The sequence below is a fragment of the Oryzias melastigma genome, linkage group LG24 (genome assembly GCF_002922805.2).
Source record: "Oryzias melastigma strain HK-1 linkage group LG24, ASM292280v2, whole genome shotgun sequence".
NCBI classification, from domain to species: domain Eukaryota; kingdom Metazoa; phylum Chordata; class Actinopteri; order Beloniformes; family Adrianichthyidae; genus Oryzias; species Oryzias melastigma.
This window is the reverse complement of record NC_050535.1, coordinates 10294296-10307846: the sequence shown is the minus strand read 5'-3', so window position 1 is coordinate 10307846 and position 13551 is coordinate 10294296. Positions and strand designations below refer to the sequence as shown.

General features: G+C 40.0%; 1 protein-coding gene across 2 annotated transcripts in view; it reads right to left on the bottom strand.

The window, feature by feature from the left end:
* The window catches only part of mdga2a (MAM domain containing glycosylphosphatidylinositol anchor 2a), a 215292-nt gene that overhangs the window by 113845 nt on the left and 87896 nt on the right, over positions 1-13551 (bottom strand). For both annotated transcript variants that reach the window (XM_024290986.2, XM_024290983.2), the window contains one exon: positions 3014-3188. In XM_024290986.2, the coding sequence (XP_024146754.1) occupies positions 3014-3188 (175 nt within the window). The remainder of the gene's footprint in view (positions 1-3013; positions 3189-13551) is intronic.

The window sequence follows — 13551 nt, the reverse complement described above, 5'->3', positions numbered from 1 at the left end:
CCAAAAAAAGTAGAATTAAGAGATTTCCGAACCGCGGAGAGCCGGCCACACTAGTAACAATGTAATTTTGAGTCATCAAAGGTTTAAACTTTCTTTGTGTTTGAAGCCAATCTGAAAACAAAGCTTCTCAAAATGCTCCATGTCTTTCATCTTTGAGCACAGCTCAGATAAACAGGCAACTTTGGAGTTTTTTCACTTTAATTTAAGACTTTTCTCACACTAATTTATGACTTTTTTTTCTCCTTAATTTATGACTTTTTCTAGTAAATTTGCATATTTTTAAGTGGCAGATTAACGACTTTTAAAGTAATACATTTACGGCTTTAAAATACATAATTTATGAGAAAAGTAATAAATTTAGCCTTAATTTTAAAGTAATAAACATCCAACTTCATAATCATAATTTAAAAGTTATGTTTTATTTTCTTCTAAGTTTATGACTTTGAAGTCATAATTAAAAAAAACATATTTTTTGCTTATAGAATGGCCCTTTTACTTAATCGTAAGTCTTTTCTCCAAAGCAACCATTTTTCTTTTCGGTCACCTTGGGGTGACAAAAAGGTTTATTTATTTTGTGGAAGAATCGACAAAATAAAACTTTTGGATTTTCTTGGCAAAAGAAGTTTTTATTAGCCACACCCACACTCCTAAAATGTTTATTTTGCGCCCAACAATTCATGTATTAAACTGTCACAATATTCTATGCAAAATTCAGCGAACCACAGGGAACGCCACTTTTGAGAGCTCGCCATGCTAACGCCTGTCAAAATCTACAACTTACACTTCCAGCATTTTTTTCCCAGTGAGGCTCAAAGAGTCAGGAGGCTCAAACGCACAGTGAGGGAGGAAGAATTACAAAAACAAGTTAGTCCATACAGTCCATGATTGCTGCGGGCCATAACAAGTGTAGAACCCTTTTGTCTGTTGAACACAAAGCTCTTCCTTCCACCTGCTGGGCTAATTTCCAACAACAAACTAAAACAAATTCATGCACGGCAAAGATAAAAAGAACAAGAAGAAAACAGAATTCTGAATGTTTTTGGAACCGGGTCCAAAGCAGGTTCGGAAATTAAAGTTTAAAGCCGTGAACCACCAAAAATAGCTCGAGCTGCAGAGGTCCATCAATTCAAGTCGCCCTCGGGGGACGGCAGCAACATTGCTCTGCAGGAATAATGTGCTTCCGCTGGTTGTGCAACAGAACACAAGGTTTGTAAAGCACGTACATATTATGGTTCAAGACCAAGGACATGGTGGGGAGGGATTTTAAATGCAGCATTTATTAACTTGCAACATAAAGTAGTTTCCTTTCAGACACATTTGCACATACAGAGCCAAACGAATTAACACTGAGCTGGAGCTTTTATGTCCTCATGTGATACTTCAGTCATAATGTATCCCAGTGATTGGACCATCACAGTATAAAAGACATATTCTCCACATCTGAAATGTCCAAATTACATAGCTGTGCATTATTTTGCAAAGAGTTTTCCTATTAAATGTAATAGAACGACAATAAAATCTGTATATAGAGCACATAAAGAGCTCTGACATTCACTGTCCGACCATTCGTTTCCCAGAATATTAAAAGCCAGATGAGGGAGCTTTGGTATCTCTGTGTGAGTTCAGCCTGCAAGACATTGTCTGGCTCATTTCCATGTTAAGGGCAATTTTCTAGTGCGATGTTACATCCACCGGGGTCAGGACTTACATCAGGGCGTGACCTCAAACAGAGGAGCCAGAGGGGAGCTGGATTCTGCTCTGAGGAGGACGTTGGATGAGAAACTTTATAAGCTGTTTGTCCCCAACACATAGCTGTAGCACAGGGGTGTCCAAACCAAGTCCTCGAGGGCCGGCCTCCTGCTGGTTTACTAGAAACCGTGCTTTATCTACCATTGATTACCTGGATCTGGTGTGTTTAGCCAATAAAGAGCCTCAATGGTAGGTTGGTTGGAAAACATGTAGGACACTGGCCCTTGAAACCTGGTATTGGAAACCCTGTGGCATAAAGACCAGTCGGAGGTGCCTTCTGTGGCAGTAGAGCCGCCATCAGTGTGTGGATGTGTGTGCGAGGCTGAATACGACTGACTGTAAAGTGCTTTGAGCCTTAAAGGCGATATAAAAGTATACACCATTAACCATTGATAAAAGGAATGAAGGATGGGTAGATAAAATGGATAGAAAGACGGATGAATGGGTGGGTGGTTGTGTGTGGACGGACAGATCCACCATTTTTTAAACCATTCACAAAGATAGGGGGTGACTGTGGTTCAGTGGTAGAATAGCTGAACCCTGATGGGAAAGTGACAGGTTTGGTTCTTACTACGCCTACCCATGTCCCACTTATCCATGGGTATACTCCATTACAATCATCTGTAAACAGAACTGAATGCAGGAGTGATTCCAAATGATTTTTTTCTGTTAATAAAACTGCTGACATAAGGTAAAAAAAATAGATTTGCAATTAGTTCTAAAATTGTGACATATAAAAAACCAAAACACTAGAATTTCTCTTGGTGTTCATGATAACATAAGATTTGAGGCCAAACTCCACCCATAATGCTTGTTTTCTGGTTTAAATTTCATAACCAGTAAAATATATCCAGTTAGGATTCCACAGCATGTGCAAACACAACAGTAAAAGGTCAGCAGGATGTTTCTGAGAGGAGGTCACCACTCTCGTGTCTCCACCGTTGAGCCAAAGAATGCCAAATCAATAAGGCAATATGAATAAATCGCCGTTTTCTTTGACAAATACCAAGCTGTTTGTGGTTCAGAAGCAGACAGGAGAAGCTGCAGTTTCAACAACCAAAAAAAAAGACATTTTTATGTCGGTCTTGTTTCATTTGATCCCATCTGCTGTCCATCTATATGTGTTGATAGTTGAATTGTTCCTCACTAATAAAATGGGAAGTTTAGGGGTTTATTTGACCCCAAATCATCAATATCAATTGAAAAAAAGAAGCAGTTTTTTCCAAAACTAGACTAAAGAAGACTGATGTGTGGATCCACTTACAGTAGACGTCCACCCGGATAGACTTGATGGCTGGAGAACCGAGGCCGTTCTCCGCCTTGCAATAGTAGCGCCCCCCTTGGGTCCTCTGGATTTTTTGGATGTGCAGTGTCTCATTGAACACGCTGGAGTCCTGGAAGCGGTCCGATACGCTGCCTGCTGTTTTTGTCCACCGGATCTGTGGAGGGAGGAAAGAAGTCATTACCAAACTAAGCAAAGCCCGTCAATAGAGTTGCTGTGGAACCATAAGCTACTGGCCATTGGGGTTTGCGTGGTAGTGGAGTGTCTCAGTGAGAATGTGTAGATCTCCCTCTCCCTGTCTACCTTTTTGAGCTAGTATGGGGCGATTCTAAGACAATTTCAGTTCAAATGGAACCCCTGAAGTGTGCCTTGTGTCTCTTGTGAAGCCTTCTTCAAGTTTTCCGAAACTATTCAAAAAAGGTCTCCTGTCAGGAACTGGTGGTACATGACTCAAACATGCAGGAGACCAGGTCTGGTAGCAGGCATAAAAACATTTCAATATATGATCTCGAACCCAACAAAACCTTGGAAACAACAAACAAGATTTATATGTCCAGAGAACAATAAAAAATTTGATATTTCCATTAAAGCCACATTCTCACAGCCACATATCAGAAACAGACGTCCAACATGTAGAAGGTTGAGTGTAACTTCTAAATAGTTGAAGGCAGAATTGTCAGCAGCCCTGTCTCAGCATGAGCACCTTTAACGAACTGATCAGGTCCCGTTAGCCCGTGGCATGAGGTGTAATGAAAGGTGAAGCGATGTAACCCTCCAATGCCAGGCTGTAATTGACTCTCCATCATCTCCTTTTTCTGTCTTCATTAAAGCATACAGCACAAGCAGCTTCTGTGATCACTCCAGCCTCAGGGCTCTGCAGCCAAACCAGCAACCATGCAGATTGGTGCTGTTTGTGGACTGGTTCTGCCTGCTGAGTCTTCCTCTTTCTGGGTGGAAAAGCTGCTACTCAAAATGCAATATCTGCGTTTCTATGGTGATAGCATCATACCACGTGGTAATCCCATTGGGTTTTGAAACGATAGCATCGGGTAAAGTGAGGTGTCACTACAGGAGGAGATTGGGGGTGCCCTCCTGTTCTGACTGACAGGTTTTAAGGGTGGGGGCTCCATCCAGATTTAAGTTTCAAGTTTTTTCACCAATCAGATGGGAAAGAGGAAATGAAAGGGCTTTAACAATCAAAGGGAAGTGTTTCTAGTAGAACTGTTCCTTTAAATACCAAATCAGACACCAACATCCGCCTTGTAAACAGCTCCTTCTCTAGATTGCAGGTTTGATTCCTGCCTTGCCCACCCATGTATGGAAGTATTCTTGGGCAAGATACTGAACCCCACTTTGCACTTGGTGGTTGGCACCAGTGTATGGATGGGTAATGGATCAAATGGAACAAAAAAGGTAGGACTAGAAGTTTAACCATCCGTTGTGAAGAGAAGCCTCAACTTTTATTGCAAAATAAAACATAAGGATGCATCCCAACATTTTACAATAAATAAAGGCTGACAAGATATTTTTTAGGACAAGATTAAGATCACTGTTGTACTTTAATTTGAAGATCTAGAGCAGGAATAGGCAACTCCAGGCCGCAAGGGCTGCAGTGTCTGGATGACTTCCAGATATCCAAGCCCTACTTATGACTAATTTTCTGGTTGAGGTTTGTCAAGCCAATTAGAACATAGTATGTTGGGAAACAAGTAGGAATCTGGTGATTGAATCTTGGAGTTGTCCGGATTCCTTCCCTACTCACTATAGAGTGAACTAAATAGCCTGTTTGTCATGTTTTAGTGCTGTCTGAGTCTACAATTCCAAAATTCCATGCCCCAGAAATTTCCCAGAAGTCTTTGCGTAAAAGTAGTGTGCATCTGTGCTCACTACATTAGCAAATATAGACCACAATGTATTGCGGTTGAACAATTTTTGTGGAAAAACATGTTTAAATGTATCTTTTTTTAACAAAAAAAACATCCGCATTTTCATCACAAAACCAGTGGATTCATATATGAACATAATATAATGTTCACACTTCATGAAATTGGTGATGTCATATTAAAAAAAAAAAAAACTAAAGAAAAGTAGTAAACATGGTGTCCGAATGGCTTTTAAAATCCAGGGCACTAAATAGTCCCGCACTATATAGTTTTTTATTAGTTAGGGATTGGAATTTAGGACATAGCCCTAGACATTTCCTCACTTTTGTTAACAACTTGAAATGTGTCTACGTTGTAATTTTGTTGTTTGTTGTACAATATTTTCTACCAGACGCTCAGACTTACAGCTGAGAAAAGATATTGTAGATCTTAGGAGACTTCTTGCCCTCAGCGAAGGCTCACAAAAGAAAGTAGTCCCTGAAAAAGTCCAAGCTCAGCTTCCCTTCAATGCTAAAGCAGTTGGACCACCAGGGTCGTCTTGCACCAGCTAAGGCCACCACCAGTTAAGCATAAAAAGTATATTCCACCAGCCTCCAGAGTACCAAATGCTAGTTTCTGAAATGTGTCACTTTTCACATCCAATGGCACTAAGTGACCTCAGCAAAACAGAGTGTTCCCGCTGCTTTTTCTTCTTCCCCTGCAGTCGTTTCCTTTTATGTGAAGATTTCTCAGCTTTAGGAAAACAGTGAACACAGTTGGGTTTTCAAACAGTTCTGTCTATTCTGAGGCAGAGAGCCATTGTTTGTTCACAGAGCAGGAGAGCACATTATTGGTGAGCTTTCAGCTCTCCTGCACCCCGAGGCGGTTTTCATGCCTCCACTTGTTTGACTTTGTACATCTAAGAACATTGGCACACAGAGGGAGTCCTGAAGAACGCCTGGTGAGAACACTTTGACCCTCTTCACTCTCCTTTGTGCCATGCAAATAATTCCTGACCTGAGAGGTGTTAACAGATTTAATTCCTTCTCTTGACTTTGACAGCTTGGTTGGCCGTCTATTTGGGCTGACTCATGCAGGAGCTCTTCAGACAGCAGTAAGCATCCACTAAAGTCCCTGCTTGTCTCTAAAAACAGCATTTGGCGAAACAAAGGACAGAAAGTCACATATCCCAAATGCATAATCAGCAACAATGCCTAAAGACTTGTTTACGTCCATCTAAATACTGGAGCGGCGACGGACTCCACGCATGCTGAGACGCCGTGGCGAGCGCTAATTATACGTGCCCGACGTCTGTTGTTGTGTAGGGATCATATGCCGGAGCACACTTCTTCCGGGAATCTGCTGTGATGCCTGCTGTGGTGTTCCCCGCTCTCTAATTGCTTCCATCTTTTTGTTTGGGTGCTAATGGTGGTATGTGGTATTCGTGTATTCAGTATTCAGAATTGAAACCCCCTGTGTATTTGTTTCATCATTTTACTGATTAGAAAAAATGACCACTGCATTTGTGTGTTTGTGTTTTTGACAAGCAGTATCAAAACCTACAAAGGAAACTTAGAAAAATTGAGTTTATGTCCAATGGAGTCAGTGTTAAAGATCCACTACGATGATAATTGTGTTTTTGGTGTTTTTTTAACACGTTCTTGTGATATTTTTCTGATGCTGGAGGTCATATGTATGAAGAATTTTACACCTGGTTCACACTGGACGCGGGAGCGTCCATTTGACGCCCTTGTTAACGTATGGTGTGGTTCACAACAGGGGCGAAGTGCTGTGGTCCTCGACGGAAGGCTTGCGCCGTGGTCAGGTCTATTTTGTTAGCCGCAAGCGATCTGCGCCAATTCTGGCAGGAAGTTACATCAAGATACATGAGAAAATCCAAGTTATTTTCAAAATATAACCAACTTTTCACAATTAAACATAGCGATTGACAAATGCAATCATGTTTTTTGTATGCCAGGTTGGGGTTGTGAGGTGCTGTAAGCTAGTGGGAGGGTGTGCAAACAGAGGGATGATGGGAAGTGGCTTACTCTGCTCCAATGATCCCCTTAACTAACTCCTGACACTCTGCAGAAAGTATGTCCAAGAAAATGACTCCTGGTTTTTGATTTGAGCTAAAAATTTTATAATCAGAATTAAAAGACAATTTGGAATGCTTCAACAAGTAGATCAAAAGATGATCGGAGTGAGACTTTAAGTATTGAGGAGTTATTTGAAGTAAAAACCTCACGATACTGGAAAAAAAGGAAGTGAAAAGACCCCCAAAGAGCACCATCTGCTGGAGACAGCTGCACCACGGGATGGCTGTCACAGGAGTGTCCAGATCACATCAAAGATTCTAAATGGGTCTTCAGAAAGCAGGGAGTCAGTGACCCCGAGCTTAGCTGTTTGTTCTGTCTGACCTGTGGAGCTGAGAGTTGAATCCGCCAGACTGATAACTGAAGCGCACCAAACAAAAAGAAAAAAAAAAAAGGGGTGTTTGCAGTGTGGTGTTGCTGGCTCCGGGAGCCCCGCTTCTCAAACAAAGTAGTGTGGACATAATGGATGGAGGCCAGGGCAGAGGAGACGAGCAGATGGCTTCATCATCGGGGCTTCTTTGATGTCTGTTCTGAGCTTCAAAGACAATGAATAAATGTGGAGAGCAGAGAGAATGAAAGCCTGCACACAAGAAGCCGTATATATTTGGTTTTTTAATACGCGGAGGGAGAGCACCAAAAAATAAACCCCGAAACTCCATGCTGTTAGCGGGTGGGGCTGAACTTGTCATGAACTTTCACCGGAATTACTAATTAACAACTCGCTTTGTAGCAACAATATAGTTAATAAATATATCACTAAATCAATTAATAAAAAAATTCCTGTAGTCCTACTGCATTTGTCTACCACCTTTTTATATTGTTTGCCCTAAAACATGTTTTATTTGATACAAATAACCAATACAGGTTGAAAAAAATGTCTTTTCTGATCAAAGTTTAAATGTCTTGGAATTTTGGCCTATTATTGTATAGTCGTGTATTGTTCACCTGCTTATTCGCGTAACTTTATCTATTACTTTATTTCACATAGTCATGGATTTATTTTTCAGTCACGTGACTTTTCTGGTTCGTCACAAAAATAAAAGACACTTGTATGAAGCTTTTGCATCCGAAGGAGGAGCTGAGATGTATCTCCATTCTCAGAGGAGGGAATACTGTAAATTTGTAGGAAGGAATACATAAAAATTATCTTTAATTTATAAAGATAATCAAAAAGTGTCTTTGGATGCAGAAGTAATTATTTTGTGTGTTCTGAAGATATTTATACCATCAAGTAGTGGAAGCAGTTTACTTTTTTATTTTTAGAGGGTAACTAAACCCTAAATCAACTTTTTTGGCTGTTTACCCTTATAATTGGGGCTTTAAAAGTCTTTGTAAAATTGTTGCCGAATTAAAATAAACTTGTTCAATTCTTAAAGATATAGTCAACAAATGCCTCTGTGCATTGAATCGAGGCATTACACTTGAATGTTGTGATTGGTCAAACCGTTGAAGTCCCACGTATATTCAGAAGTTCCACGTCATGATCTGCAGCTCCAGTAATGCTAAAAGTCACAGAGACTCCTGTCCCCCAGCCCCACTGCTCTTACTGGATTTTCAAATTTCGGCAGTGGGTGGAGTCAGCCTCCTATTTCTCTGTTTGGTTACCCTTTAAAGACCGAATAATTGTGTCTTGTAGTTTCCTTGACACTCATTGAAAATGGAGCGTGTGATTGTCATGTGTGGGATAAGTCTATGTATTGGTAAGTTACAAACACTTATGACGTACGGGTGATGCAATCATACGTCTGTCCTTACGCCCCACTCTAGTGATTCATAAAACATTAGTCATATTTGCTTATTTTTTCCTTGGACGCAACTTGTATCTAGATGTAACGACAGTTGTGCTCTAATTGCTAACTTCCCTTATAAGATGTTTGAAGATCAAGATTAAACTGCATGAAAGCAGGAGTATTATAGATGAAGAAATCCATCTGTCTCCTGTGACTGAGAAGCAGAGTTTAATGAAAGCTTCTCCAGCTGAAAACCAGTACTAATATGAGAATGCTAAAGGAAGAATAGTCTCTGGTTAACGGTTTTATAGACATTGTAAGTTGACCAGCATTGTGCCGTGAAGTGAAACTCTTTACACGAGTGTACAGCAGATTTCTGCCACTCAAAAGAAATAAACGGTGGCTCATGCAAATGTTGGGAGAAACTGACTGTTCATCAGCTGCTGTAACATGTAACGTGTGGAGAACTGCTTGACGATGTAGTGCGTCCTGGATTGCATAACAACACCGAGCATCTTGCATCTGAAGTCGAAACGAGGACACTGCAGTACGCGGAGGAGAGAATTCTCGACGGGGGGTGGCGCTCGTTTAGCTACAGAATGCTAGCAAAAGGAATTTGTTTGATTGAATGAAAGCAAAAATAAATGCATTGTGTGTCACAGTTCACAGGGTTTGTGTTTACTTCACAATCTTGCAATATGCCTTCCTTCCTTCTTGAGCGCCCTCTCCATGAAAAGATGCAAGAAAAAAAAAGCAAACATACAAAAAAGAAAGTCACTCTATCATAAAAGCAAGTACAGAATAACACGGAGTATGCCGGCTGCTGCGAACCTTTAAACAGATCTATTTTTCTGTGACTGGTCCTTGTATGATTCGGCGGCCTGGTGAGACCTGAAGTTGCCCTGCAGAGGTGGAAGAACCAAACAAGCCCTTTTGATCCTGGCTCCTTTGATTACACATCACTGCCCAGAACTCCATTCACAGTAGTGTTATGATCTCAAAAAGATTTTTTCTGAACTTATTTAAAAGCATCATCTTATCAAGAACGAGGTCATAAAACGCATAACCAGCATTAAGCGTGTTCAGAATATTATAGTATGTTGACACCCAATTTGGAATAGCAACAAGTGTCAGAAAAGGTTAGGCGTTTATTTTTTTTAATTGCTTTATGACCGAGTTTACGACAGAGTCAATTATCGAAATTGTCTCTAGTCTTTAATTCAATCTGGATGTGAACTGCAGCCCTTGGAGAACAGAGGAATGAAGCGCCACGTTCAACGGAAGCACAGATCAGACCGCATGAGAAAGTCTGCGTTTATCTGAGGCAATTCCATCAAACCGTGCTGCCTTCATGATCACACACACACTGCACGATGAAGACAGTCAGCAGAAAACGTCTGTGCCAGCTGGCAAAACTCCAGTAACGTCAAACACTGAGTGATCATGAAGAAACTCACAGAAACATCCAAAATAAGAGCCAAATTTTGGCTAAATTCTGTTTATTGTTGTCAAATTAGCCTCAGACCCCTTTTCATTAACTAGTAGAAACATTTTTTTTTTGTTAGAGGGTGTGTTGCACAATTATTTCTAATTTTGGGCATGTGGGCCAATTCCACCCCTACGTCCTAAACTGTCAACACATAATTAATAGCCTAGATTCATCTGTTAAAATAATTTTGATCTTAACAGGTAAAGTTTATCGTTTGACTTAAGCTTCTAGTTTTCTGCTCTATTTTATATTCCATTCTGTCAAAGTGTTCTTGGGCAAGGCACTGAACCCCACAATGCTCCTGGTGGTTATAGGTTGGTACCAGTGTTTGGCAGTTCATTAGTGTGTGCATGTGTGTGCATGGATGATTGGTAAGGTGACTGCAAAGTGCTTTACGTCTTGTAAGAAGGTGGTAAAGCAGTCGTCGTGGTGCAGCGGTAGGGCGGTCAACTCCTGATTGAAATATTACAGGTTCAATTCCCACCTTTCCTGCCCATGTGTCAAAGTGTCCTTGGGCATGACACTGAACCCTACATTGCCTCTGGTTGGTGCCGGTGTTTGGCAGCAGATCGAACACCAGTATTTAAATGGGTGAACGGGTCTGTGACTGTAAAGCGCTTTAGGCCTTCAAGAAAGGCAGAAAAGCACTTTACAAGTATACACCATTTACCATGGTTAAATAAAAAAGGTCCGCAATATCAATCGTAGAAACCAGAAAATTGTATAATAAAGATGGTAAATGGTGTGTTCTTCAATAGCTCTTTAGCAGCCTCTTACAAGGCTCAAAGGGTTTTTTGCTGTGTTCACACCAGGTTTCGAGGAACTGTTTTCAATGAAGTCTATGTAAATTCAGGCATATGCATGTTTCAGGCTTCCGTGTTCAAAACTCTTCCATCCCCAGACGGCTATGACTTTTTAAGTCAGTTTTTTGGTTCTATGAACAAAAGGTGCTGCGATTGTGGACTTGTCAAAAGTTAAAATAAGTTGAACTTTGGTCAATGAGGGACTTGGAATTGGTAATGGAATTTGAGTAGTGTCCTTTTCAAAACTCAGAGGAGTCATCCGGTAGAACAGCAATCATGAAGGACAAATTAATACTGTAATTGTGCTTTTTGCCTGTCTGTAATAATGTGAAAGCAAGTCTTTCTTATATTGGAATAGAGCAGTAAAAGAAAAAGCTTGGAACACGATTCTTAAGATATGCACTGCGACAATATTTCACACAAAGCCTCTTTCAAATGTGAAGACATAGTAGTACTATCAGGTACTGACAGACTTGTGTGAACACCAAAGTGCATGCAAAAACCCATATTCAAAGCATTCTTGAATGCGCCACAAATGTGTGTGTGTACGTAGCACAGTCCCATTCACCCATGCACACATACTGACGGCTGCTCCACTGCCAGTTCAAATCAGTGTAAAAGCAGCATTAGGATGAGAACACAATGTGTGTTCAATTGTCTGAGTCCAGCTCTTCTTTTTCTGTGGTCTCAAAAGGAGTGCCCCATGGCTCAATCTTAGGTCCCCTTTTATTTTCTATTTCTAGTAACTGATGTGCCAATTTGTTAACCCTTTTATGCCGTTTGTCGCAAATTCACAACATACCAATAAATCCAGGACTTTGCTTAATTTAGCATCACCTTAAAAGGAGAAAACATTGAAGAATATATTTTCTTATAATTGGAAATAAATTCAGGGATTAAGGGGTGTTACTGTATATGTGTCACTTTTTGCCAATGATATGACCCTTTTACTTTGATCCCTTTTCGGTAACAGAGGTTATTCAGTATTTGGAGCCTTTTCTGTTTAGTCTCATTTACACATACTCCAATTGGCAGTAAGCGCTAGGAAAAAAATAGTGGTGGTATTTTCACATAAACGCAAAGTACAGGAGGAAATTGAGTCAGTATAACTTGTTCAATGTAAACAGTAGTTTTAATCTATAAGCATCTTGAATTTTTGTTTTTGTTTGCAATGTGCACATTTGATCTACAAATTGAGGGTGTAGCTTGGTTTCCATTACAGAAATAAATCCTGCTTTTCCTTCAGAGCGCGTAAACTCATGGTATCGGCAACCTTTTTATCTTTGTTGGATTATGTTTTGTTCAGGAATGCCTCAACAAAGTGCCTTCAGTCTCGCCATAAACTGGGATTTATTGTAGCTTAGTTAAACATCTCAAGTTTCTGAATGTACTCTGATAGGTTGATAATTTCACGTCTTGTTATCTTAATTTGTTTTTCCAGAAAAATATGTACATACAGACCAATGATGGTGGAGCTGATAAGGGTCTATCACCAATGTCAACTGGAGCATTATGGGAAACGTCACCATCTGCCCCTGTAGGTGTGTAGGTCAACCTCAGCTGAGGTTAGTGTGAGGGTCCAGATGGATAGATCCGATCTGAGCTTTCAGATATTCCTTTGTGGGTTTGGCAATGGTAAGGAGAGATGTTCCATCATGTTGAGAGAACGCACACATGCTCTGAGCTTCTTCTTTATTTGGTTTGTAGGTGAACCTTTATTTTATTGGCTCCCCACACATCGGTGACCAACATCGCATGTCTGGCAAATATCTTTAAATTGAAAAGCGTGGATTGTGTTTTAGAGGAAAAGAATTCTGGATTGAAACAACCAATGAAATGAACCATTAGTGCTCAAGATAATCTGAACCCAGAAAATAACCTATCAACTGAGCTCTAGACCACCTTAAAGTGAGGGTTTTGGTCCACAAATATAGAGAGTTCAAAGAAAAATAAAGCCAAATCAGAGGTTGACAATAAATTAAATAATTAAGTAAAAAAAAAAATGCATTTCTGTCATAAATAAAAGATTAGGAACTTACAAATACCTAATATGAGTCATACATCCCCATACTGAGTCTTTGTGTGATTGGGAGGTTTGGTCCACTCTCAAAAGTGGAGTGTGAAAGCAAAACAAAAGCTGATGTGACATTTTCCCAAATTCTCTGTTCACTGGAGTAGCCTGTGCTTAACCATTTAACTGCCGGCTCAACCAAAGGAAAAAAAGAGTGGATTTTAAAACATATTTTTCCCCAAAAAATGTGTGTCTTACTTTCCCAAGGGAGTTTCAAAAAAGCAGTTTATATATATATTTTTTTTTTTTAATTTGTGGGGTTTTTCAGGGGTAATATGCTGAAAATGGATTACTTTAATTAGCAAAAAAATCTTTCTTAATAAAATACTTATTTCTGACAAGTAGCCAATTTTTAAAACAAATTAGTTTGTTTATTTTAGAGCTGCAGGTGCTGAGCAACAAGCACCTGGAGCTCAACAGCAGGTGTTCATCCAAATAAATCAACTTTTTCAGGCAGCAACAGAAAAAA